The sequence below is a fragment of the Octodon degus genome, unplaced genomic scaffold (genome assembly GCF_000260255.1).
Source record: "Octodon degus isolate 3935 unplaced genomic scaffold, OctDeg1.0 scaffold00101, whole genome shotgun sequence".
Taxonomy (NCBI): Eukaryota; Metazoa; Chordata; class Mammalia; order Rodentia; family Octodontidae; genus Octodon; species Octodon degus.
The window spans coordinates 5,504,984-5,532,688 of NW_004524677.1; the positions used below are offsets into that span (position 1 = coordinate 5,504,984).

General features: G+C 48.3%; 1 protein-coding gene across 2 annotated transcripts in view; it reads left to right on the top strand.

The window, feature by feature from the left end:
- Fhdc1 (FH2 domain containing 1) overlaps nucleotides 1-27,705 on the top strand; it is a 40,145-nt gene that overhangs the window by 2,218 nt on the left and 10,222 nt on the right. Inside the window, exons 1-9 of one of the 2 annotated variants that reach the window (XM_004638724.2) lie at nucleotides 7-234; nucleotides 5,672-6,275; nucleotides 14,778-14,839; nucleotides 15,443-15,545; nucleotides 21,935-22,020; nucleotides 22,108-22,208; nucleotides 24,245-24,315; nucleotides 24,411-24,518; nucleotides 26,616-26,686. In XM_004638724.2, coding sequence (XP_004638781.1) covers nucleotides 5,808-6,275; nucleotides 14,778-14,839; nucleotides 15,443-15,545; nucleotides 21,935-22,020; nucleotides 22,108-22,208; nucleotides 24,245-24,315; nucleotides 24,411-24,518; nucleotides 26,616-26,686 — 1,070 coding nt within the window. In that variant the 5' untranslated portion in view covers nucleotides 7-234; nucleotides 5,672-5,807. Of the gene's footprint in view, nucleotides 1-6; nucleotides 235-5,671; nucleotides 6,276-14,777; nucleotides 14,840-15,442; nucleotides 15,546-21,934; nucleotides 22,021-22,107; nucleotides 22,209-24,244; nucleotides 24,316-24,410; nucleotides 24,519-26,615; nucleotides 26,687-27,705 lie in introns of those variants that run through there. The other variant, XM_023723693.1, reaches the window with a different exon arrangement.

The window sequence follows — 27,705 nt, forward strand, 5'->3', positions numbered from 1 at the left end:
GCGCCCCCCTGCCGGCCCTGGCTTGGCGGCCGCCGGTGCCTGCCGAGGGGGCAGAGCGGGCCTCCCGCGCCTTCCTAAGCCCCGCGCGTCCCGGCCGTCGGGGACAGCGGGAGCCTGGACTGGCCCCGGCGGCAGTGGGTGCGGGCTTCGGGGACGCGGCGGGCCGAGCACCCCGATCCGGCTGCGGCTCGCTTTCCCAGAGGTTCCTGGCCGGTGCGGCGCCGGCGCTGGCAGGTGAGCGGGGACGAGGCGGGTGGGCCGGGAGTCGCCCGAGACGGGCGCTGCGTGGGGCTCCGCGGCCGGACGGCTCCGTGCGTTTTTCTCTCCGGCTTTGCCGGGTCGCCTGGGCGCGCAGATGCAGTGCGTGTCCCCGGCGCTTGCGACCCCGACGGGGGACACGGAGATGTCACCGCACTGGGGAGGAGGGGTCGTACTTGGGGCGGCTGCTGCAGACCCGGGGCCCGAGGACAAGACCCAGAGGCCTTCCCTAGTGAACCCCCAGCATCCTACTTCTGAGAGTGGTGTGTGGGCAAGGGCGTCCCGTAGGCAGGGACAGCCGACCCTGCGGGAGTCCGTGCGGCATGTTGGGGACCCGGACCAGCAGAGAGCCCGGGCGGGTGCAAAGCCGGGATCCAGCCCTTGTCCGCCGTGCGCTGTCTCCCGCCTCCGCCCTCCGCCCGCCCGCCTGCCCGCCTGCCCGCCTGCCCTGTCGCCCCGCTCCCCGGCCTCGGGTGGCTGCGGAGCCTGCGCGGCGCGAGGGGGCGTCCTTCCCCACCGAGATGTGCTCCCGCTGGGTGCGCCCTCTGCCGCTCTCGTCGCGATCTCCACCCCACCCTCCCCACCCTCCCACTCCAGCCCCAGCGCCGCAGCCCAGGACCCTGGCTGGCGATCCCGGGGCGCAGTCGCGGTGCTGTGGTGAAGAGTTCGAGCTGCGCGGAGTTGGGGCTGGAAGGAGGCAGTAAACCTATAGCTCGCTAATTCAGACTCTGCGGCCAGAAATCGTGACTTGCAAGAAATCCTGCCTCTGTTCCCCACATGCCATTTCTTTCCGAGCCAGTGGCAGGGTGGAACATCAGTGAGTCCCCTCTGCTGACCTACAGCTGTCTTCCTGGAAGGAGGAGCGAGCGCTTCCTTCCCTCTCTTGAGCATCCTTTGACGGACTTACGCTTTCCACTTCCTTGCTTTTGGGACAGTGAGAGAAAAAACTGAAAATGTGCGTTCAGAAGCGTGTGCAGGGGCGGCTGGGAGTGTGTATGTGATGTGAGAAAATTACACCTATCTGGGACGCGGTCTTGGGTTCTTTCACTGCAGGCTTGAGGGCCCAGTTGGACGCCCCAGCTCGGGTTCTGGTGGGTTTTCAGAGATCATGGTGGTAAACTGTTTTTGTTTTGTTTTGGGGTTTTTTGGTACTAGGGATTGAACTCAGGACCTCGCACTTGCCAGGCAGGCGCTTGAGCTGCTATATTGTATCCCAGGCTCTTGTCGTGGTGCTAGAGACTTAAGAAAGGAGTTAGCTGAGTGACAGCAAAGTTTCCACATTTTAGCATTGTCCCGACATTCTGTTCCCTCCCTTCTCCTCCAGCACTAATGGGGCTCCGTCTTGCTCTGCCCTCCCATCTTTAATATCCTGTGGGCCACTGCTTCCTGTCACTGCCTCATCAGTGACATATGTTAGGAATCTGATTTACTTTTGATTACTGCTGAAGGGAGTGAGGCTGAGGGAGCCACTCAACAGCAGGGCTGGCCCAGCCTTGTCTTAGGAAAACCAGAGCTCCAAGCCCACCCTCAGGGGCCATCCTTAATGCACTGGGAAAGGAAGCCTGCGGAGCTCAGCTCTCTGAACCCTACCCAGCGGCTAGAGGTGAGCTGAATGGAGTGTGTGTGTCAGCCTCCTCAGCATCTTCCCTGACCCTGAGGCGGGGAGGCCTGCTGGAGGATGTTAAATACAAGCCCATCGCCCTCTGTCCTAGGGAGATGGATGGGACATTTGACATTTGGGACATTTCCCAGACAGAGCCATGTTTGATCCCGATGTCCCTGCTGAAGTTTCCCAGCTGCAAGCAACAGGCCCTGAGAGGCCTCAGTCAGGGCTGTGCCATCGCCTGAATGTGTGTAGCGCACCCAAGAGTGCGGTCGCCCCCTCACTGTGGGCTGTGGTATGGTCAATGGGATGGATGTTCTTTCTGTCTCCTCTGCTTTCACATCTCATGTGACTGCAGAAAGTGAGAATTCTGTCTGCACTGTCCTCTGCCTGTCACCATTTGACATTGGACATCTTAATGCCCTTCAAGTGGCAGTAGTAAATGAATTAGCACCCTAGCCAATAGTTGCTGGTAAATGGCCTAGAAGCTGTTGGAAAGCCAGCACCCTTGTATGTTACTCTGGGGAAATATTGGTCCCCCAGCTGGTCAGGACTGTGGGCTCTATCGTCCTTGGAACTTTTTTGTTGGTGGTGATGGTGATGGTACTAGGGATTGAACTCAGAACTTAATGCTTGCCAGGCAGGTGCTGTCTCACCAAGCAATATCCTCAGCCCCTGTTCTTTGTACTTTTAACTGTTTGTTTTGGTCTTTTTGAGACAGGGTCTCACTCTGTAGTTCAGGCTGGCCTTGAACTCCTGGTGTCCCTCTTTTAACTTTTAAAAATAGCATTCTTTCTAAGGAAAGAGCAGAGGTTAGAATCAAGCCAGAACAGCACTAACACACATCCCATTTTACTTCAGCCAGCTTTTATCTGGTATAGCATTTCTGTCCAAAGTACAGTGCCAAAAGTCCTCGGCATCCTTTTGGACTTGGTCTTAGATGGTGATGTTGTTTATCCTCTGAATATAGAGTCCTGCTCTTTATTCTGATTCCTGAACTTGCAAGTGTGCTACCCATGAGCTACACCTTCAGCAGGACCATTCCTAAGAGGGATAAACATAAATATGTTGGCATATTTGGAACTGAAGGTGAATTCGAAGATTAACAATCCTTCCATACATGAGATATTTTCTACACAGCAATATTTTAAGATATGTAAGGATAAGCTGCCAAAATTACCTGTACGGTCTTGAAAAAAAGAGTTCAAATATAACCATAAACTGTAATTGACAGTGAGTCACTTGTTCTGAGGATGCCAGCTACAAAATGAGCCTCGTTATACCCCAGTGATAATTATGAAAACTCCTTCTAAAAGCCAGTTGCATCCCAAATGAACTGTCGGTTTCGATATATACTCTGGATTTTACTTATTTAGAAATTCCTGTAGTGGGGATCGTTGCATCACAGTATTATTGTACATATCGCCACTAAATTGCACTTAAAAATGGTTAAAATGGAAAAAAATAAATGAAAGTATTCAGTTAATAGTTGAAAATGGTACTTTCTATTCATGTATAAGCAGTTTTCAAAACTTACCTTTCCTGGGGCTGGCGGTGTAACTCAGCGGTAGAATAGATGCCTAGTGTATGTAAGGCCCTGGGTTCAACCCCCTGCACCAAAACTAAAATGTAAAATTTGGAGTATTCAAATGTTTTATAAAAACATTTGCTCCTATAATGTAGAAACAATTTCATATGTACTCACTGAGTTTTGAAAAAGGACAAGCCTCACAACTTAAAAACTTTGATAACAGAAAATAGAAATATGAAAAGTGTGTTTCCAAGCCAGACATGGTGCCTCACACCTTAATCTCAGCTGCTCTCCAGGATGTAGGCAGATCATAATTTCAAGGTCGACCTGTGTTACTTAGTGAGAGCCTGTCTTAAAGTAAAATTTAGTAAGGGTTGGGGTATAGTTGAGTTGTAGAGCATTTGCCTGGTATGTAAAAGACCCTGGGTTTAATCCCTAATGCTAGCAGCTAGGGGTAGCTTGGCATTTTATTTACAAACCTAAACATTTTAAAGCAAATATAAAGCCTGTTGAAAAGAAAAATGATACGTATTATGAGCGTATGAGCAGTTACTTTTCTTCCTAGTAGCTTACTGTATGCCAGGCAACCTGTAGGACTGTACATCTGTTAGCACACTTATTATAGAAACCAAAGGAAGTGGTGCAGTCTCAGTTTGTAGATGTAGAGGCTGAAACGTAGGTTAAATAATGCACTTCTGCTCAAGTTGCAGATCTGGGAAGCAGCAGACCTGCTCTAAGGAAAAGCAGTCTAGCTCAAGAATCTGGAATCTCATTCCTATCTTTTTATATGGTTCTGTGCAGAGCATTTCATACTATTTGAATTGGAAATATCAGGCAGTTTACCTATGTGTAATCTGGTTTTGTTTGCCCAAGCTGTGTTTGTAAATCTGGGCTGTGACAGTGATACTATAAAAGGACAATGATACCCTGAAGTCTCATGTAAAAAGCACTTACAGATGGTGCTTTGCAATCCAGGAAAGCGCCCTTTGCATATTCCCAGCTAGTGGAGTACTCTCTCGGTACCACGCATGGGATCTCTTCACCCCCCCCCCACTTACCTGTCTTCTTGCTGGAAGAAATGTACTTTTTTTTTTTTTTTTACCATGTTTCACATCAGGTCTGTAACAACTCAAATCAAAAGAAAAAACATTTAAAGTTCCATAAAGGTACAAAAGGGCTGGGGAGATGGCTCAGTGGAATAAGTGCTTCCCTGGCAGGGCCTGAGTTCAATCCCCGGTTCTGCAAAAAAAAAAAAAAAAAAAAACAAAACATAAAGGTACAAAGTGTCCAGCAGTGTGACTGTGTGGATAGGGCTAGCCATGTGGCAGATGTGACAGAGGTACCATGTCCATGTGTGCCTCTTCTTTGCTAATGGTGTCGCAGAAGCAGAAATAAGACATGGTGATTTTTGATGGTTTCCAAACATCAGCTCAGCTAGAATCCAAGAGGATACCATCAAGAAGGATGATAGAGGTCGTTTAACCAGTCTTAATTTTTCACGTGAGAAAACTGAAGTCTGCTGAGACAAAGTGACGTGTAGAATTATGGCCAGTAGGCTTGGGTTTAGACCTGGGTCGTGTAATCTTTATGCTTGGTGTGCTTTCCTCTGCTTGGGAGGAAGGCTTATTACCTAGAGGAATAGGAACATGGTGGCCCAGACTCCAGGGAAATGAGCTAGGCCATTACTTACCATCTCCAAATGCTTCACCTACTCTGTGCAAGGTAGAAGATGCCTTTTGACCCAGTGATTGGAGGAGACGTGTCCAGACTGGAAAAAGGCAGGGTCACTAAGTGGCTCATGCCTCAGCAATCTGGGCAGTTTCCCTAGGGGTTGGGTCTCCAACACCCGAAGACAATGAACCAGTTGGTGAACAAGTAGTGTATTCACAAGGCAAGCAGTACTTGCTGAACCTATAGCGGGCTCAGATTAATGGCAGGGTTCCAAACTGGATTTATTGCTGTTTGGCTTTTTTTTTTTTTTTGGCAGTAAAATTTGGTTCACATTTAGAAAATGTGAGTTCCTTTTCCTGCCCTCTGGGATGTCCTCCTCATTATTATTATTATTATTTGTGTTTTTTTTTTTTTTTTTGAACCAGGGATTGAACTCAGGTCCTTGCGCTTGCCAGGGAAGCACTTATTCCACTGAACCATCTCCCCGGCCCATCCTCCTTAATATTAATGTCCACTGACATGAGGAGAACTCGTGCTGGCTTCTGGAGGGAAAAGCCAGTCTGAAAGTGTTTACTTGGACTGATTGGAAACTTGCTTTGTCTTGACAGGTGTGAAAGAGGACACAGCGCAGTTGCCCTTTCTTCCTCTGAGCTGACTTGTCAGCAAAGAAGTATGACCCACGCTTGACATCTGTGTCAGCCTCCTCAAGGCTGAGGGATCTTCTCCTTAGAAGGCATCGGTACTATGCGTGTTATGAATTGTGTCTCCTTGGCCAGTGATAAAGGAAATGGGACTATTGCCACCTCAGCTGGCTTCATGATCGGGCAGACGCCACCCCCAGCTCCTCCGACTCTTTCGACTCCTCCACCCCCTCCCCCTCTGCCATGTCCTCTCTCTGGGGGAGCCCTTTCCTCCCCCTCCCCTCCCCCACCCCCACCACCTCCCGGACCCCCTCTCGCTCCTCACCCCCAAAGCTTCAGCTCCCTGGGGAAGAAGAAGCGGATGAGGAGCTTTTTTTGGAATACCATTCCGGAGGAGCAAGTTCGAGGCAAGGCCAACATCTGGACCCTGGCTGCTGGGGAGCAGCATCACTTCCAGATCGACACGAAGACCATAGAGGAGCTCTTCGGGCAGCAAGAAGACACAGCCAAGCCTTCCCTCCCCAAGAGAGGAGGACCCCTGAGCTCATCCTTCAGGGACACTCGAGAGGAGGTAGGACTGCCGCGTGGGGAGTGTACACCTGGTGCCGCTGTGCTTTGCGCTGAGGAAGGTCCCAGCAGTCGCTAGTCATAGTCATCGTTAAGATAAAAGGGGATGTGTGTTGCAGATGAGAGGCCGAGTAGTGAAATACAGGGGCCATGGGTGCTGACCCGCCCGCATCCAGGGATACCACAACCGCAGGCAGAAAGCCTGCTGGTTGGAGGCCCTTGGTCTTGCATGTCAGCACCACCCCATCTCTTGCATGTCTGCTGTGGTTCCCAGGAGGAGCAGGTGCCTCAAGTGCAGGATTGTTGTCCCCCACAGGCAGAAAGTGTACCTCTCCTAACCCCACAATGTGGGATGCACTGGATGTGTGGGATCAAACTGCCTTTGTTCGCTAGCAAGCACTCAAGCTCATGAGGACTTTCCCGCCCTCTTCTCCCTCAGCGTGTTCGAGATGGCCTTCACTGCTCAGATCTCCGAGTTAAATTGCAATCATGGTGGGAAAGAGACTTCTAGAGAGTTGAATCATAAAGCTTTTTGCAGGCTTTTTTAGAAGCATATTTCCAGTTGACACTAAGTGTTTACTGTGGAAAAATAAGGTGTTAAGCGACAAAGCATTCACTGAAAATGTGACCCCAGGGCTACAGATCACCCAGTAGTCCAGAACCAAAATCCGCACTGCTCAGTACACTCCTGGGATTTTTTTTTTTTTATCTTTTATTTATTTGATACTGGGCTTCATTAAACAGCTCAGACTCATAGTGATCCTCCTGTCTCAGCCTCCCCAGCACTAGGATTACAGGTATGCACCACCATGCCTGGTTTCAGAGCCAGCATGGCATGCCCGGGGTTCTGGGGCCAGCACAGCATGTGATACCCGGGGTAGAACCACGTCCTTGTGCTTGCCAGGCAGGCGCTTAGACTGCCAAGCTATCTCCCCAGCCCAGTAGTCTTAGTTTTGACACATGGTGGTGGTTAAGCTACCTTTGCTTGCTAATAGAAATAACTAGGAAGTTGGGGATTTGAAGGGAAGAATACTGGAATGGGAAGAGGGAGGAATGGGGGAGAAAGGAACAAAGAAGGTGGCATAAACCTTTTTTTTTTAATCTGTTGTGAAGGAGCAGGGAAAATGGGTCAGTGAAGGAGCCAGCTGGATAGGAGATTGGGCAGGGCCCTGGATGAGATTGTGCTCTGTGCATTATTGAGTTCTCGAGCCAACAGCAGTGACCTCTTTTCTCTCTGGCTCATGGGCAGGTCCACTCCTTCTCTTTCCTGACTCACTTGAGGCCCTTGGTAAGGCTGGTTGTATGATTCCCTGTTGAATTCGCTGAAAGTCTATTCATTAAGAAATGCAAGGAGCCCAGGGATAGGGTTAGGATTGTGTCATTGTGAAGTAAATCTTGCAATAAATCGGAGAAGGAAACCATCAGCAGAGTTGGGGATGCCTTCTTTGGTGCTGAACACAGGCTTTCCTGTTCCTCCCGCTTGTGGCAAGTCCCATTATTCACCCTGGAGTCTTTTCAGTATCAGAAGGAGCAAGAAGTCACTTCCTTGGTACCCTGGCCTTTGCCCCCGCACCCCACAGAGGTTCTTTATGGTACATGGGGTGTGTCTGGCCACTGTCCCCAGCACTCCCTGCTGGGCCCAGGATGCTGAGGTTATGATGGGACGGATGTTTGTGGTGATGGGCCTGGGAGGACGGGGCCGTGTGTAGACGTTTGTGATCTGGAAGTCTGGGGAAAAAGAGGCCGTCCTTTCCCAGCTTTGGCAGGGCAGAAGCGTCCACTTCTATGCTAGAGCTAAAACTTAGAGAAATGTCCTTCGTGTTGCCCTCCTCCGCTCTTGATCGTTAGGTTGATTTGTACTTTCTTCCCTTTAATGTCTGTTTTTAAGAATTGTTTTCTTTCCCCCAGTGTTGGGATTATTTAGACTCAGGGCTACATGCATGCTAGGCAGCACCTTCCTTCTGAGCTATATCCCCAGCCCTAACATATTCTTAATTATAAAACATATATAAAGTTTACCACCTTACCTATATTTAAGCCCACAGTTCAGTGGCATTACGTACATTTGTATTATTGTGTCACCATCTCTAGCATCTTTTCATTGGGCAGAACGGAGTAATTAAACCATAAGTGCCTATTCTCCCCTCCCTCCCGCCCTTCCAGCTCCCTTCTGTGACTCTGTGACTGTCACAGTCTGTCAGTCTGTGACTCTGACTCCTCTAGGCACCTCATCTAGGTGGGATTGCACAGTGCTTGTCTTTTCCGTGACAGCTTATTTCATATACCGTAATGCCCTAAAGATCATGCCTGCGGTGGCACGTGTCAGCATTTTAAGGCCAAATCACGTTGCCCTGCGTGTCTCTACCACATTCCCTTTATCCATTCAGCCCCCGATGGACAGCTGGGGGCTGCATGTGCCTTTTGTGAATGCTGCTGCTGTAAACACTGCCCTTTTGACACTGTGGGACTTCCGCTGAGAGATGGCGTGCTGGGAGGCGAGTCTGCCTGACTGAGTCACAGGATGGCCTCATACTGCCACTCGTCTGTAGTTATCAGCAGCTTGGCCTGATCCATTCAAGCTCATTCTGCGACCATCACCAGAGAACCGGGGTCATTCCGACTCAGTCTCAATACCTCGTGCTATGTCCAGCACAGCCAGAAGTGTTAGATGTACTTTATTCAGTAAAGGAATATGGCACATGCTACCTTCTTTCCTTATAGATTTTCTTCTAAAGCGGTCACAGCTCAGCAGTTGTAGAGTCTGAGAGTGATCAATAATCTTCCAGCTCACCCTGCAGTAAGTGGAGTCCAGGGTCGAAAGTAATAGTCCACACCTCTCTCCAGGTGAACGGGAGGCTGTACGGCATGAGCGTGTGAGGACACAGGCTGCCATGCCGGCGGGTCAGATGGTACCCCTGAGACACAGTGGCCTCCCACAGAAGCGTCTAGCTGTATGTGATTGGCTTATACCTGAAAGGCCTTCAAAAGCATTACAGATAAATTCCATTGTAGTCCAGAGAAAGAATTGGCAAGAATCAAGGGAAGATTTTGGTTGAGGACTGGTTTGGTTTAGAACGGCACAAAAAATAATAAATTTGAACATTTAGTAGTGGGAAGCAAGGTTGTGAAATACTACTATCCTGGCGTCTTGGTTACCTAAAAATTAACTTGCAGAAAAGTACAGGTGTGACGGCACAACCGTAATTAAGCTGTAATAAAGTAATTGGAGACAAGACAGATGCATTAGCGGGACCATAATGAAAGGACTCTGCTCAGAATCACCTTTCCCCAGTCTGCTGACCTCATCCCAGGAGCCCCGAAGCTCCATCCTCCCCTGGCAGACGCCCCATCCTCACAGGAGTGTTGGCCTCTTTTGTGACTCCCTGAATAACGTGAGCAGTTCTTAAGGGCAGGGATGTGCTTAGCTATTTGGTTTCCTCTGAAGCAATTAAAGGTCACTGAGTACCACAGAACTAAGAAAGGAACTGTTTTCCAAGTTGCCAAGAGATCAAAATTGGGGTTCACCAAGAAGTTGTAAATACTGACGTGCTTGCTGTCTTTCCCTGTGATGTCCTCAGCACACTGCTAAATGGAAACTGAATAAGAAACTGAAGTAGAGCCGGCCAAATAGCTCAGTGGATTAAAGCGCCTGCAAACAGGTGTAGGGGCCAGGGGTTCAATCCCCAGGCCTGCAATCCCCAGGCCTGCCTTGCCAGCCCTGCCCCCGGTGCATGCTGAGATGGCAATTGAGACTGGGCGCGGTGGCGCACGCCTGTAATTCCAGCTCTTGGGAGGCTGTAAGCAGGTGGATCACTACAAGTCCAGTCTAGTAGTGACACCCTGAACATCTTGCAGACTCTTCCCTAAAATACAAAAATAAATAAATAAATAAATAACCAAAGTAGCTCGCTGGCCAGAGACGATCAGAAAGAGACAGGAAGAAAGGATGGAAGCGTAGAAGGAAAGGGGACTGCTCTTGCCAAATTTATGAGAAGTGGTGTTTTAGTCTCCCGCATTGTGATGGAGGAATCATTTTCAACTATCATTATGATTCCAGGACTGTCCTAAAATTCTGGGGCGTGGTCCTCACCCAGACCTGTAGATCTAGATGAAGTACTTGATTGATCCATTGGTTTTGCAGCACTAGGGGGTTGAACCCCGGGTATCTACACTGAACTATAACCCAGGCCTTTTTAAATTTTAAGGCAGGATCTCCCTAAGTTGCACAGGCTAGACTCGAAGTTGGATTCTTCTGCCTCCTCCTGAGTGCTGGAAATGCAGGTTCGCACTACCACGCCTGGCTTAAATTATTACTTTTCTAAATGAACTTCAACTAGGGCCTTCATTTTTTTTTCCCCTCAAATCAAGGGATGATTTCTAATAATCAACTAAAAGTAAAAAGGTGATGAACCATCAAAGACCAAATGCTAGGTCTATGTCAGATGGCAGAGGAAGATAAATTTTTGCTTTTCAGAATTAGGAATTAAGGGGCTGGGGAGATGCCTCAGTGGAATAAGTGCTTCCCTGGCAAGCACAAGGGCCTGAGTTCAATCCCCGGTTCCACCAAAAAAACAAAAAAACAAAAAACCAGAATTAGGAATTAGATCAAAATAGCCACTATTTAGTGACCCTTTAAGAAGGTAAGAAAACCACTTTACCTGTGGAAACCAAGTGGGTTAGAGAATTGCTTCCACCTGGAGGACATTATGGTAAATAAAATGAGCCAATCACAAGAAGAGGAAGCAGGCAGCTACTGATTGGAAGTACTTTGAATACTGGCCTTCATGGAGACCAGAGATCAGGGCTGGAACAGGGATGCAGAGTTGGTGCTTAGTACATCCAATATTTCAGTTTTGCAAGATGAAAAGGTTCTAGAGCCAGGCATGGTGGTGCGTGCCTGTAATCCTGTAATTGGGAGGCTGAGGCAGGAGGATCACCGTGAGTTCGAGGCCAACCCAGGCTACATAGTGAGTTCAAGGCCAGCCTGAACTGCATAGTGACACCCTGTCTCAAAAAAAAAGGTTCTAGAGATGGATGGTGGTGATGGTTGCACACTCAGGGGGGATGTGCCTGTTCCCACTGAATTGTATACTTAAAAATGGTCAGGGGCCCGGGAGATGGCTCAATGGAATAAGCACTTTCCTGGCAAGCACAAGGGCCTGAGTTCAAACCCCGATTTAGCCAAAAAAAAAAAAAAAAAAAAGGTCATGGTGGTAAATATCCTTGGTAGTTTACCACAACTAAAAATATTTATTTTTCCTGGAAGGCAGATTTTGAGTGAGTTGAAGTTCAGTGAAGGTGCAAGGACTGTGTTGTGGGACCAAGCCAAGTCGTGGGGGATGGCTAGCAAGAGGCTAGCCTTTCATGCCATGTCCTGGGCAGGCCAGTGAGGCTCACGAAGTGTCTCAGAGGACATCAGAATCACCAGGCCACCTGGGGGACTCTGTTCTAATTAGCCAAGTCCCCTTCACATCTCATGGGAAATCCTTACATCGCATGGAGTGTGGGGCCCAATATCCTCTTGTGTCTGCAGCTCCCTGTCCCTGGCCACCATCCTGCAGGCTGGTAGTGGCATGTGCCCAGCCATCCATCCCACAGTCCTGCCGATATAGCGCTAACTGTGGTAACCTTGGCCCCTGCTACATGGCCAGAGGCTGGCTCGTGGTTGGTGGGGGCTGTTGGAAGAGAGGGGCAGCAGTGTGTTCCTTGGCTCGGGTTCTAACCCCTGCTTTGGGGAAGTTGGGGTCCTCGACTTCCCACTTGGGCAGCCAGTAGACCTGAACACAACCCCCCAGGCAGGTGCCACTGTCAAGTGACTCCAGAACTCTACCCAGTCCCTCCTGGATTCACTGCCAAACAGCATTCAGAAAGCGAGACCTAGACCAGAGGGAGTGAATGATACATGTAGTAGTGATAACCCTCTTCAAAGGAGTTTAACAGACACTTTTACAACAGCGCTTAGAAGGACCGGTGTGATAAGGAAGGAGAGAGAGACTTCTCAGGCACCGACTGCAGCTCCAAGATGCAGGAGAAGATGGGACCAGCCGGGGTGTCCTCCCTTGTCTCAGTGGCACGATGTTTGGGCGCCATTGTTCAGCCCTGTATTCCTTGTAGGGGCTCAGTTGTGGCTGGCTCAGGCTTTTCCTTAAGGACTAGTTTGCTGCTTCTGTGAGTCCAATGGCCCCTCTGCAGGGAGGACTGGCTCTGAGGGAGAACAGAGCTTACCAGGGGACTCGGCCAAGCACCATGGATGGCTCCTTCCTTCTTTTCCTCTTCTTTTTTTTCTTTTCTCTGTGTGTGTGTGTGTGTGTGTGTGTGTGTGTGTGTGTCGGGGATTGACGATATGGCCTCGTCCCTGAGCTACCTCTCACGTTTTTGTTAAATTTTTTTTTTTTAAATTTTGAGAAATGTCTCACTGAATTACAAAATCGCCCAGGCTGCGCTGGAACTCTCTTACCTTCTGCCGCATGCTCCCAGAGTGCTGGGGTTGCAGGAATGCACCACTATGCTCAGCTTGGTGGCCACTTTCTACAGCTCTGCTTCCACTCCTGTAGAGGCCTCCAGTGGGAGGACTAGGCTGGGGGGAACCACTTGCCCCGCCTCTGCAGGAGGCTGCCTGAAACTCACAGGAACCAGGACCAAGAGGAAGCTGAGCGAGCGGAGGGCGGGCCTGTTCCGGTACTGCTTTGGGGGCCTCTAAAATGCTATCTCTGGGGCTCAGTTTCCTCAACTGTCAAGTACGAATCATACGAGTTATGATTTCCATCACTTTTCCAGCAGCACTGGCTGTGGACCTAGGCCAAGTGTGCAGAGTCCTGGCGCTCACAGGGCCAGACAGGATGGAGGCTGCAGTCCAGGAAAACATGCGGGGGATGACGAACTCATGTGAAGGCTGGAAAACAAGTCCTTCCATTCTTGGGGGAAGTGGACACAGAGGGAGCTTGTCAGATATGTGTACAGCTAGATCCCTAGACATGTTCATACTTGAGGCTTTTTAATTTATGATTTACAGCCTTGAACATAATTTTCTGTTTTAACAAATTGAGATTTCTCCCTTTGGTGTGCACGTTCCTCTTTAAAGCCAGTTAGCTCGACAGGTTTTGGTAGCTCCTATCTTTCTCCCACCCCTCCTCCCTTCCTGCTGAACTTGAACTGCATCCCCGAGGTAGGATTCTAAGAAGGGCTCTGCTTTTCCAGCTTGGAGGTTTGTTTTATGGCTGGCAGGTGACTGTGTTAACATGAAATAAACCCCTAGGTTAGGAAAATAATGTGATTGTTTAAGATTAGTCTTCAAAAGAAGGCAGCCATGCTGCTGTAAAAATGTAACCTATGGCCAGGAAATGACATGAAGGCTGGTTAACAGTCTCGCTGCCTGTAAACTTAGAAGCAAGGCAGAGATCAGGAATTTAGTCTGAAACCCGACTCTGCTTTGTTCACAGTGAATCACGTACACTTGGGAGGGAAGAGCATTACAGCAACATTCCTGGTTTAGCTAGTCTCCCTTTACCAGAAAACAAATGGGAAACATTTTGCCGCAGTTGTGGGTTCTCGTCCCTCCCACATCCTGGATATTCGCTTCCAGTCAGAAATGGCTTTGCATGTAACCAAAAAGATTGGAATTTCTAGTCTGATAAAATCTTCCCAGGTGTTAACTTTCAAGAGTTACAAACCAACTGCAGCCCAAATCTGGGTTTGACAGTAATTAGAATAGCTGTACCATGTTTCATTAAATCAGAATGGCCGCCGGGGAGATGGCTCAGCGGAATAAGTGCTTCCCTGGCAAGCGCAAGGGCCTGAGTTCAATCCTTGGTTGCGCCAAAATAAAAAAAGACTAAATCAGAATGGCCACATATTGTAAGATACAGCCTATTCCAGAGATGGTAAGTCATGACAAGAAAGTGTGTCCTAAACTTGGTAAAATACATACAGCACAGGAATTTTCTTTTAAATCTGAGTAAAAAGGCTGGAGATGAAGCTCAGTGATGGAATGTTGGACATGTCACGAGACCTTGCATTCTATTCCAGAACTACAGGAAAAAAATTCTGAGTGCACAAAACATAGGACATTTCCTCCTAAAAGGACTACTGGGCTTGTAATAGTCTTTTTCAATAAATACATTTTTTTTAAAAAAAAAGGCAAATTGGGAATTTTTATGATGTTTCTGAAAATAGCAATATTGGTTCTTTTACATCTGCAAATCAGGGTTGGGACGCAGTCTGCAGTAGACTCAGATTTGTAATCTGCTCAGTTTTTCTCAGTTCAAATTTCGTCAGGTTCTTGGTATCCTAATACATCTGTTGCCAAGTTAAGAAAGTGCCAGAAGTTTGGGAGGATGCTAACTTAATATTTGTAAAGCTGTATTAGCTACATCTACTGGATTTCTATATTGGTAATTATTTCTCTTATAAATTAGTCTTGTACTCTGGCAGGCTTCCACTTTCGATTTCTCTCCAACTCTTTTTATTTGTATTTTAATAATCTTTATGTATCTCTATTTCTTTCTAGGTTACCATCCTGGATGCAAAACGAAACATGAACATTGGGATATTTCTTAAACAATTTAAAAAGTAAGGCTTTTACACATGTTGGGAGCTTTAGTCATATCCAAGGTGTTGTCATCAAAATCTTATCAGTGTGCAGTGGATGATGTTGATGTTTTGATGCAAGTCAAAGGTGTTCCTCCTACCGTCAGCCATTCTTAGGACACCAGGCTTCATGAGCTCACACGTGTCTGTCACATGCTGCTATGAAAGCCTATCGAGTGGCTTGAAGTGAGAGAACTGCTAGGGCATCCATTCAAGCCATCATCCCCGGGGAATTCGAGATCCGCCGTCAGTGTCACCTTGTATACGGAGGTTGGATCCAGCCAGAAAATAGCTGTTAGATTTGCAAGGAGAGGGTGGCATGGGAAGCCACAAGAGCAAAGGAAATTGTCTTTTTTCCCAAAAAATAGCCTCTTGGTGGTTGCTAGATACCCAAGGATGGCTTTCTGGTTTTGGAGTGAAGGGATTCTGAGTACTTGTCTGCGGTGGGACTGCCATGAGCCTTCCACAGTGGGAAGAAGGCAGGATGGGAAGTGGGGTGGGCTTGCTTTCACGCCCACTGCTTGGTGTTCCTCTGGGCGCTGTCCAACAGACTTGACACAGAATGTGCTTCGTTGTCTCTTCAAGGTCTCCACAGTCCATCGTAGAAGATATTCGCCAAGGAAGGAGTGAGGATTATGAATCAGAGACGCTGCGAGAATTTCTTAAGCTTTCGCCCAAGTCAGAAGAGGTAAGAAGGATCCCGTGAGCTTCGGATGGAATGAGGACGGTAGAAACTTTAGGCTTCTCGTGTCAGAACTCACAGAGCAGGGTTACTGTCCCACCCAGAGATGAGCATTTTCTCACCTACACTGCAAGCAGGGAGAGAGATGCAGGCTCAGGGAGTCCCGAGTCTTGGTTCAAATTGAGAAACTTGGGTAAGGTTCTTAGTTCCTGTGAACCTGAGGTGCCTTACCTATAAAGTGAAGGTGATGACCCTGAGCTCACCAGGTTGTCAGGGGAGCAGTCCCTGGCGATGCTGCTTGGAAACTCCTGGCACCTGGGAGCTCAGTGAACTTGCGCTGTCTTTTCTCTCCTCTAGTTAGGACCTTTGCCTGGGGTGAACCCAGATTATTTTATACTGCTCTTCTACATATGCTTTAAGGGGAAAAACCATTTTGGATAAAGATGCTGTATAAATGAGGGGAGGTAGGTAAGCTGTTAATACATGGTACGTGCGTAATTGTGGTACTGAAAAAGGACCGCAACATAACGATACCTGTTTCATTTGGACTGAACTGAAGGTATTGAATGGCTGAGAGCTGGGTAATGAAAAACAGAGTAACAGCTTTACACATATTTTTTAGGGAAAATTCAATAAGACATTAATGAAGTATGCATAGTTATACATATTTAAATAAAATAATATACAATATTATAAAGTTTTCAACATTTTTCTAAGAAAAATGAAGATTTTTACAAATCCAAGGTCGGGATGGCTTTTCCTACAGATCATCCTTCTCACATGCACTACTGGCTCCTCCTTCCAGCATCCCACTCTTTCTCCCAGACATAATTTATGGGATTTAAGTGCCATTAATAATGAAAGAGAGATTTGTGCTTTTGCTCTGACGCGTATCCATGTTAAACTCGCAGGGCCAAGTGCAGGGTGCTGGTGGTTAACTAGCAACGCTAGCTACAGCTAGGTGAGGCTAACAGCCGAGGGTTGCTCCCTGCCTTGGGTTTTCTGTTTGCAAATTAAGTGTGATTTCCCCAAGCCCAGATTAATGAATGGTGTTTATTAATGCTAGTGAAGGGACTTAAAGTCTTAAAGGTATGTTGAATCATAATTTACCCTGTATCTTATATACTGAACAGTCTTTAATCTTGCTTTTTTTGTTGTTGTTGAGAATTGGATTTTCATGTTCTTTTTTGGGATGGATAAGGTTTAATTGAATTATAAAAAGATATATTGGCTTTTGGGCTAGGGATACAGCTCAAGGGTACTATGTTAGCCTACCATCTTCAAGGCCCTGGGTCTCATCTCTAGCACTACAGAAAAGAGGAAAAAAGGCGCGCGCGCGCGCGTGTGTGTGTGTGTGCCCGCACGCGTGCGCACTCGCGTATGCGTGCATGTGTGTTGGCTCGCTTTGCTTACGAATTCTCATTCCTGCCTGGGCTTCTCCCCTCCGAGGAGTGTGCTCTTCATGCCCAACTCCTAACTGACCTCATCACTTCGTTAAGTGAGGATCAGATTTGATAGCACCTGCGAAAGCACACTGTGAAGCTCTTCATGTCTGGCTAAATGCAACCTAGGCCTGAGGGAGGCTACCAGCCTTGTGCTATGAAGAGATGGGAGGGTGAATGTGATTTTCTTAATACTTTTGTTTCACATTTAAAAAGCAGAGGCATTTTTCTTTATAGCTGAGTAATACTCTATTGTATAAAAACACATCTTCTAAAGTCATATCAATTATTGCTATACTCTCTTTAAAGTAAATGTTTATTTTAAAAAAAAAGAGTAATAATAATAAAATGCAGAGGCAACCAGAAAATAAAATGCAAAGGGGTTTTCAGAGAAGTAACTGAGCTGTCAAACCCTCACCTTTTATAGCTCTCTCTCCTCTTTCCTTCCTTCTTCCCTCCCTCCCTTTCTCCCTCTTTCTCTCTTCTTTTTTGAAGTTGCATGTGGGACAGAGCCTGAGAGGCGAATGTAGAGGGACTCGGAGAGGAAGCCCACCCGGCCGGGCTCTGGTCCCTCAGGCTTCTAGGCGCTGTCACCGCCCAGGCATGGCTCTGGCTCGGCCTCACAGCCACCCACAGCTCACAGCTGTTCCTTCTCCCTGCTTGCATTTCCGCCCTTGGCTTCAGCCCACCACACTCTGCACATCCCAGAAGCTTCCTGCGGCAGAAGCACCCTGGCCAACCCACGGCCCTGAGGGAACCAGCTAGCTGGGCAGTGGTGTGGTGAGAGGGGGTCATGGAGACAACTGAAGCCACTGTGACTGATGCCCACTGTGAGGGCAGTGTGGCTCAAGGCTGGTGCTTGGGACCTGCGGCACTGCCTAGACTTAGGGCTGTCCCAGAGCCTTTGGATCTCCGATGCAGCTGGAGGACGAGGCCAGGCCAGGGGAAGCAGAGCCAGGAAGAGAGGTTTAGGAACGTGGCAGAACCGTGCCAGTAAGTGTGCGAGTGTGTGCGCAGCCGCCTGCCCTGAGCCTGTGCTGTCGCTTTCCGCACTCCTGCCTAGCATCAGCAAGGGCTGAACACTACTGAAAGCCCTTCTGCGCCAGGTGCCGGGCAAGGCAAAATGGATGAAGCGGTAATATACTGAAGTGCCTGACCAGGCCTGGCGTGCAGAGAGACAGTGACCGTGGTGAGTCTCTCGTGCACTTTTCTCATTTGGCCCTTACTGCCACATGGTAAGATGCTCCGCAGCTCTCAGGTTAGAGGTGTCACACGCACGGTGACAGGCGGGCTGGACACATGGTGACAGGCGGGGTGGACTTGAACCATGTGATTCTCTGACCCTGAAGCCATTCCTTGCCACCTCCCTGGGAGAAAGGAAGGGCAAAGTTTGCCTGACTGCACTCCCAGCTGCAGGCGGTGCCTGTCATCACGTCTGCTGTCACCAAGCACTGGGGTGGGTGAGTGCCACCCGGAGAACACTGTAATCTTATCAGCATGCTGCACATAGGGGCGGAAACAGCCCTTTTCTGTCCTGCCTGCTCCTCTAACAAAGCCCACCAAAGCCAAGGTTAGTTTGTTGTCAGGACTTTCTCTGCCCTTTGCTGAAAATCTTTATCTGGCGTGTTTGTGCATCCTTCCTGCGCGTGTGGTTAACCCTTGCAGAGGGAAGAAGAGGCCCATTAAGCTCGAGCCCTGAGTCTCTTCTTGTCCTCCCACCAGATGGCCCTCTATGCCAGCGTGGGATGAGGAGCCCCCAACCCCAGCCTTTTCCTGCCCAAGGCTCTACCACTGAGCATCTTTGTCACCTCTTCCTACCTTCCTCCTTTCCCCTGGCTTTCTCAGCAGCTGCTGAGAGGGAAGTGAGGTGGTGCGGGCTTCCCTGGGTGGGTACTTGGGGCAGTCCTGCCATTCCGAGGCCAGCAGGTGAATTACATGGGCTGAGGGCAGCCTGCCTGGGGATGTGTGGGTCACAGGGAGCCTGCGCCTGTGACCAGGACAGAAGCTAGGTGCAGCCGGGATCACCCCGAGCATCTCTAAGCTCAGCCAGCAAAACTGTGCTGACAGAGTTTAATAAAGGCTCTTTGATAATGGTGGAATACATACTAATTATAGGGTTAGTGCCCCTCTCTTTGACTGGCCTACCATTGGGAAGGTATGATAATCCCTCTTAATGAACATAAATCCCTTTGAAATAGAACGCAGAACTTTATGCATGTCTTTAAATGAAATACTTCTTTCCATCACCCTTCTCCTGAGAGCCATAAACATTTCTAGCCTTTCCCATAAGTGAAGGCGATTAAGCATTGCTCCGTTACAGTTTAGCCCGTGTGCAGCAGAAGCATTTACCGAGATTACTTAGCTTGGCCTGTTCTTGCACTTCAGGCTGAAGTCAGGGCTATTATTTTCAGAAGCCCTGACTTGCCGTGGAGAGGGTCTTCCAGCGCGGACAACCTCATCTGCCCCCAACCATATATAGCAAATGATCCAGCTCGGCTTCGGAAGGGCTCAGAGCTCATTTCAGGGAGTCTCAGCTCAGAATGAGGCACTGATTTGCATTTTGCCCCACCGGAGATGCTGGGTATCTTTAAGAACCTGAACATGGTAAATTCACCTTGAGGTTTTGCACATAAGGCAAATACAATTTTTAAAATCTCTATTCTTTTCCCCCTGTAAAAATAAAAAGAGAGGTTGAGGTGTGACATGATGAAAGAGTATGTGCTTTGAGTGCCAGGACCTTGTGACAGTGCTGGGAAAGTTTAACTAGACTTAATACAAGGGTGGGAGTTTGCTCTATTCATACTTTCAAATAATTAAATCAGACATTTTAGTTTGCAGATCCTTGAAAATAAAGTGCTTGGGTTTATCCCCCATTGTCCCAAAAAGAGTAATTTTTTAAAAAGGGGTCAGAACTGCACTGGAGCGTGGTGCAGTGGGAGAGTGCTTCTCTCCTCTGCAGGAGTCGGGGCTCCATCCCAGCCCCATAGCGCATAGTGCACAGGGCTTGCAGACCACAGTCCGGTGAAGATGGCCCTGTGCATTCTCCGAGGACAGCAGCCAGGTGCCGCTTCCCATAAGAGCACGGTTGGAAGTGGCTGTGCCTTCGCCTGGCTCATTTTCTGTGTGTGGTAGGCATGATTTTGTCTCCACTGCACTCTGAGAACTTTCTCTTTGCCTCCACGTCCTGCTAGCTGTTGGCTACGTACCCATGCCAGAACTCCCCTTTCTTTTTGTTACTACAGTGGAAGGAATATCTTTGTGTTTAAAAGCTTTGTCTGGTTTAATTTTGTTGTTGTTGTTGTTGTTACAAAAGCCATGCATGTTTCTAGTAGGCTTTTCAGTAAATAAATAACAAAAGACAATAGTTGTCACCTGCTGTCCTGTCACCAAGTGCCTGAAGAATTTTGTAGTCCTTTTCCTATGTGTGTAGGTAGGGTGTGGAAGGGTTGGGGGCTTTGCCTACCTTTAGGGAAGTGGACATGCCTTTTATTTTTTAAATTTACAGAAGTGGGATGCTGCCATGTATGCTATTTTTTTTACCTTTTGGTAGGAGGAAATTTTTTTTATTATTTTTATTTTTTGATACAGGGTCTTGCTACACAGTTTGGACTGGTAGTGATCCTCCTGTCTCAGCCTTCCCAGCACTGGGTTACGGGCATGAGCCACCACTCCCAGTCCCAGTGCCGTGCCAGCACAGCACACCTGGGGACCCAGGGACCTGGTACAGCATTTGGCACTGGGGACTGAACTCGGGGCTCAGTGCTTATGTCACTGAGCTATCTCCCAAGCCCTTACTCTTTTATTTTTTATTAACATTGTACAGACCAGTGGGGTTAAGTGTGATATTTCAACACATGCACGTGACCCAGTGACCAAGTCCAGCCTCCCTCGGTAATCACGATTGGACAGTTGGGTCCTTCTGTGTTTTTTAGCTTCCCCGTGTGAGAGAGAACATGTCCGGGTTCTTGTCTTTCTGTGTTGGGCTTACTTTCCGTACTGTGATCGCCTCCAGTTTCCTCCTTAATTTTTCAGCTGACAGGATTTCAGTCTTCTTCATGGCCGAATAATTTTCCACCACATACAGATATACTGTGCTTTCCCATCTGCTTGCTCATCACAGAGGCCTAGGTCGACTCTGGCTCTGGCTGTTGTGAAGAGTTCCTGGGGAGGGGGCACCTTACTGCTGCTCTTTCAGCTGCTTAAAGGACTTCCCTTTTCACTGCTCCAGCACATTCTTCCTCAGGCTTGGTAATCCAGGCTGGAGCGTGGCTAGGGGTAGAGGTGTGCGTCCTCACAAGGTCCTGAGTTCAAGCTCAGTGCCGAAATGAATGAATAAATGAATGACATGTCGTGGCCCACCTTGTAAACTGTTATTTGTGCCGTGGAACTGGACTGCAGAAAGCTCGGCTAGACCCCGGCTGGTTCCTATATGTAAGATACTGGAGGAGAGCTTTTCACTTAGGACTTAAAGGAGCTTGTTGTGGTGACTTTCCAGTCCCTTCTCTCTTCTCCCAAATGAAGTTTGTACATCTGGATCCTGAGGTGGGGAAAGGGCATCCTTGGAGCTGACCCTTCTCCAAGCCCCCTTTAGTAGCCCTAAGAGAGTCCAGTGGCTCCTGCTGTGGTTGGTTTAGGACCCTGCGTCCTCTACCTATGTAATTGTCACCAGTTCCTCTCCTTCAAATTTGTCAGTTTTGAACTTGGGACTCTTTTGGCAAGCAAAGCAGGAGGGCGGGGGCGCAGCTCAGTGAGGGCCTCGCCTCGGCTCCATCCCCACGCCGGCCCTGCCACATGCATCACGCGGGAGAGGCGAAGACCTCCTCCCAAGCCTTGTCTCAAATGCCTGCACTTTTATTAACTGGGCTTTAGCGCTGAAAGGCTATTTTCTTAGGAGGGTTCTAAAAGGACATTAAAAGTGAAGGAACTAACGGTGACTTCCCATCTGCCCTTCAGGTGAAGAAGCTGAAAGCCTTCAGCGGCGATGAGGCCAAGCTCTCCCTGGCAGACTCCTTTCTGCGCTTCTTGATTCAGGTGCCAAAGTAAGGACAGCCCCTGCTGCTTCGTCTTTACAGAGTCAGGCTTTTAAACCAACATCGAAGTCTACAGTTTCATCTTTTGTTTTTCAGCTATTCACTTCGGGTTGAAGCCATGGTGCTAAAGAAGGAGTTTTTGCATTCCTGTTCTTCTCTACACACCGATATGACAGTTTTAATAAATGCTACGAAAGGTAGATAAATATGTGATCCTCCCGTACTTCATTCTCCTTCGCTTTGCTAGCTAGTTTCTTTAAATGCAGCCGAAATTAGAAATGGAAAGTCCCATTTATGATAAACTAAAAAGGGAAGGGAGCCATTACTAGGGCTGCATCTAAAGTTAATTTCCATTTTTTTTCTCCTCTTGAATGTCAATTTGCATATTATCTTCCCACGAAAAAAAATTTCTCTCAACTCAGGCACCAGAGTAAATGTGCTGGCTGCAGCTCACTCTCACTCTTCTCCTCGGTTAGCTTTTGCTGGGCGGTGTGGTCTGTAGTGTGTGTGGTAAATGGGGCGTGTGTGTGTGCATGCACGCACACATGCGCATGTAGGTATGTGGCATGGCGTGTGTGCATGAGGTGTGCAGAGTGTGTGTGGTGTGTGCTGGAGGTACACAAACCCAGGACTCTGCTGGTGGCTGGCCCCAGCTCCTCTGGAAGCAGACCTTCTCCTGCCCTGGCCTCAGCAGCATGACGGTGGGACTCCCGTCCTGTGCTGTCCTCTCCTGCCCGCATCGTTTCCAGAGCCCACCATCTGTGGGCCAGTTCGGGCTGCAAGGACAAGATGGTCCGTTGCACTCCTTTGAGCAGCTCCAAGTTGCTCCCCCACACAGTCGGCCAGCATTTGTGGCCTCCTCGCTGCTCCATGTGGGCCCTGCTCTGACCTTGCCTGTCCTCGCCTTCCTCCACGCCTGCCTGATGCCTCCTGGCTGCTGGCTGGATTTCTAGCAAGCGTCTATAGAACTCTCTAATTTGGTTTTCCTATTTGGTTGCCCTGCCTAGTATGGAGAGAGAAGTTTTCTCTTTGGCTCACTGCCATCCCCCCAAATGGAGGCCATGGCTCAGTGTCTCGCCAGGCGCCACATACCAAGCTGTTGCAGCAGCTTGGGAGGGTTGTTCTTCCTGCTCAAATAGCAATGGAAGAAGTATGCATTCGTATTGAGCAATGCAAATTGTGAGCATGAAGGAAACTATTCTTATCTGGATAACCTTCCCAAGCTGGCCTTCTTAGATAACAAAATGTAGTCCGTCCGAATGCAGTTGTTTTCCCATCCTGAGGATTGAGGCCCGGGGCTATAGCCCAGCCTGTTTTTAGATGTTTTAAATTTTGAGGCTTAGGGGCTTCCTGTGCTCCCCAAGTTGCCTGCTACCTTGGGATCCTCCTGTCCTAGCCTCCCAAGTAGCTCAGGTGCCAGGTACCTACCACTGCCTGGCTGGAAGGGTTTTGTGTGATTTTTAACGTAACAGCAGACTGAGTAGAGAACAGCATCTTGAAACAGCCATTGCTAGCACTTTGTTATTTCTCTATCTATAGTGTAATTTTAATAACCAAACTTTCTTCTTAGCTTTTCAGATAAATTTAAAAACTTGAACTGTTTTGCTTTACATAAATGCACATTAACTAGGTGTTAGCAAGGAATCATTTAGCATTACAGTCCAGTGCTAGGCTCCTTTTTAAAGCTTCTAGACAGACCAAGTGAAATGTGTAGCTCTGGATAAAATGCAAAGAGGCTGTGGATGGCAGTGCCAAGGTCTGTGCTCTGCAAGTTATTTACTCCTCTTCCAGGCTGTTTATTATTTATCTCTTCGTAATTCATGGCTAAGCAAAATGTTACTTGCTAGTCACTTTCATATTGCATAAACACAGTCTCTAGAAGGAGTAGATACGCAGAGAGAAAGCAATGCAGAAACAACAAGCAGGGAGTAAAAAGTTAATGCCTGTCACACAGAAGACTGCTTTGCATGAGGCGTGTGCATTTTCCACTGCCGGAACGTTCTCATGACCGCACCGGCTGATGATGTTTAGCCATCCTGCGTGTCTGCTCTCCAGTTGAGCTCTAAGGCAGGACGGCCAGGGGTGAGCAGTTCATTGCTGCCCCTGTACAGTGTGCCGCTTGCTTGGGTCTCAGTCTTTGCACGCGGTGTGGAGCTGCAGATGTCTGCGCCAGGTGTGCCAGCTGCCTAGGTGTGGCGGAGCTTCTCTGAGGCACTGTGTTCTCTTCTGACAGAGCTGATGTCGTGTAAGGCGCTGCATTCAATATTACACTTGGTGCTGCAGGCTGGCAATATCATGAATGCCGTAAGTAAAACCCAAAATAATTTTAAAAGCAGTCTTTTCACTTTACTGCTATCTGAGGCATAATATACTTCTTTCTTTTGCTCTGTCTTCTTTAGGGAGGATATGCTGGCAACGCAGTGGGATTTAAACTGTCTTCTTTGCTCAAACTGGCAGACACTAAAGCAAACAAACCCGGGATGAACCTTCTGCATTTTGTTGCACAGGTAGGTGATATGGTGCAGAGTGAGAATGGCTGTGATCCTCACTGAGATGGTGACATTTTTCCCAGGCAGGAGGTGGTGACGGCGTTTAGAAGGGGCCTGGTGAGCTCCGCAGAGGTTCTGTTTGCAGAAGACTTCTTCAGAGATCCCATGGTTGCTGGCATCAGGTCCAGAGCTGGGGCAGGGCGGGGTGGGGAGTGGGTTAGGAAGGCAGAGAGGCGAGGACGCCTGGCTGAGAGATTCAGATGCCAAAGGAGGTTTTCATGCTTTAGCGATGAGGAACCAGCAGGCACCTGTGTGCAGCGCGAGGGCACTGTGGGATTTCTGGTTTGAGGAAAATAAGGCCCCGTGGGGGCTGAGTGGGAGCCAAGAGAGCACTAGGAAGAGGGAGAGGCCCAGGCAGGAGTTGGCTGTATTTGGTGAGAACAGGTAAGAGGCAGGGTTAGAGGCCTCAGAGTTGAAACGTCTCCAGTGTGCACCGACCAGGTCTGGGGTTAGTTATGTGCAGAGAGATTACCTTTCTTCCTTTGTGAACAGTGTATTAGAGTGCCTTGTCACTGTTACAGCCATTACAAGCTATAGGGTCCGACCCACTCCATGGCACACGCGTGTGTGTGTGCGCGCGCATGCATGCTTGCACGTGTGCACATGCATTTTGGATGGAACCCAGGGCCTGTACATGCTGTGCTAGTGCTCTACCACTGAGCCACCCACCCCCTCAGCCCATGGCTTTTTTTTTTTTTTTTAATTTATTTATTTGTGTGTGTGTGTGTGTGTGTGTGTGTGGCCAGCTCAGCCCACCAGGGGGCGGGGCTGGCTGGCATGTGGTGCTGGGGGATTGAACCGCGGTCCCTGTGCTTTGCTAAGCTTGTTCTAAGTAGGTGCTTTAGACCACTGAGCCATCTCACCAGCCCCCCATGGCTTATTTTGAAAGGGCTTTTTAACACCATAGTAACTAGATGCATGGAGAAAAATTCAGTCAGCTACCTTCTAATTACTGTTGCAATTAAACCTTCTCAGCAGTTGTAGTGACTTGCCTCTCTTTCATGAATCCCTTCATTTGGACACCCATGACAGACTCAGCTTCAGGCTGGGGAGAAAGCCACTTGCTTGCTTGTGTTGAGCGTGACCTCCAGCATGGGACAGACTGAGGAGATGCTGGCCGTCCTTTATTTGTCACAAACAATTTACATAAACCTTAAGACCCTCAGTTTCTTTATGTAAGGATGGAGGTAGTGGTAACTTAACTCAGAATCAGGCAATTGAGAGGACTGGAGGAGATGAACCCATAAAGTGCTTGGTTCGATGTTTGGCAGATAGCAAGCACTACACAAATGATACATACTGCTAGCATTCCTCTGAAGACAAAGGGCCATCTTCAGTACTTGATTGCCTTTTGGCTTTGGTTTGGTTTGGCTTTTGGGGGATTCTGGGATCAAACCCGGGGCCTCCCACATTGCTGGGCAGGTGTCTGCCACAGAATTGCACCCAGGTCTTCAGTGCTTGATGGAAAATTTAATTTTCCAAGAATTAAGAGAAAGAATAGTGTGTTCTGGCCAGTGTGGATTACAGTTCACATTCTGGCAAAGCTCCTTTGGGCCCATCTGTCCAGTTGCTCTGTGTCACTTGGTCCCTGCCCTGTGGGGACATCTGAGTGTCAGTGCCTCCTGCTCAGCCTCCCAACCAATGAAGAATCCAGACCCCGCCATGACTTGTGTTCCTCGTGGGTAAACTCAGTTAGCGAACTGGTTGAACAGCTGATGGTATGTCAGTCCTGTCAGGGCATACTCAGAGGAATGGGTGGTATTCGGCAGAATGATCGGATTCTCTTAGAGACAGTAGGCCTGGCTCGGCGGCCACCTGCACACACGAGTTGTATTTCATGTTGCAATCAACTGCCGTGGGAAGTCAGATGTATTCTGAGAGTGAAGGTACTGTGGTAAATCTTACCAAGAATTTTAGCATTCGTGTCAGCGAGTCACTGTGGATGTAGCAAGCTGAAATATAGGCCGCGATCGAAAGGTTCCTTTAAGTTCTAAGAAAATTAGCTCCTTCCAGGTTTATCTATCTGGTGAGAGAAAATTTCTGTTTTCGTTCCAGGAAGCCCAAAAGAAAGATGCCAGTCTTCTAAACTTCTCTGAAAAGTTGTACCACGTCCAGGAGGCTTCTAGGTAAGTAAGAAAGACGGAAGCACGTCAGGGGAAAGCAGTTGTTGGCACTTTATAAAAACTGAGTCGTGACACCTATTGGATGCAAGCTTGAAATTTAGAAAGTCTTGTTGTGTTGGACTTGGAGGCTTCTTTTTACTTGCCTCAAAGGAGGGCGTGTGGGCCCGTGGAATATGGGAGTTTTGAAAAGTTTATTTTTAAAGATAGTACTTTAAAATGCTGTTGTAGTTTATCCTCATGAGTATCATCAATATTAAAAAAGTATGTGGACTAAGAATTTCAAATCCTTCCACACCCAAAAGATAGATTTAAACAGCACAGCCAACTAGCCCAGGAGTTGGTCTGGATCAGTCCCACTCTCGGGCCATCATCCATCACTGCTGGCGTGGAGAATCCAGCAGGGCACACTTGTTTTTTATTGTATTAAAAGAGGTTGGAACCAGACCAAGAGCTGTGAAAGGATCTGATTTTAAATTAGTCACTCCACTTTACAGAGAAAGTGTCTGCCGAATGTAACGCTCTAATTACATCATCTTAATGTGCAGCTAATCCTCACATCGATGGGTACTTTAATATCGTTACAGCTTGTGCAGATGTACTATTTTGAGTTCTGTGATTTTCAACTTATGACACATGCCCACACATCTCAAGGTGAATACTTAAAAAAACCAGTTCTTCGAGAAAAAAAAAAAAAGTCTGCTTTGTAGCATTTGCTGGTCTTCATACCATGAATGCTGCTGGCCTGGCTGACTGCAGGCTGCTGACATGGAGTTACTGAAAGCAGGCTTGGAACAAACACCCGCAGGCAGCCCCTCACAGTGTGGCTAGCTCGCTGCTGCTTCACAAACTCAGCTCATGTCATGAGCTTGTTTTTGAGACAGGGTCCTGGGGCTGGGGAGACAGCTCAGCAGTGCAAGCGCTGCCTGGCAAGAGCACGGTCTTGGATTCCATTTCCAGTACAAAAAAAATGATCAATGAGAGGCTCCTGCTGTGTTTCCCAGGCTAGCGGTTGCCAACTCCTG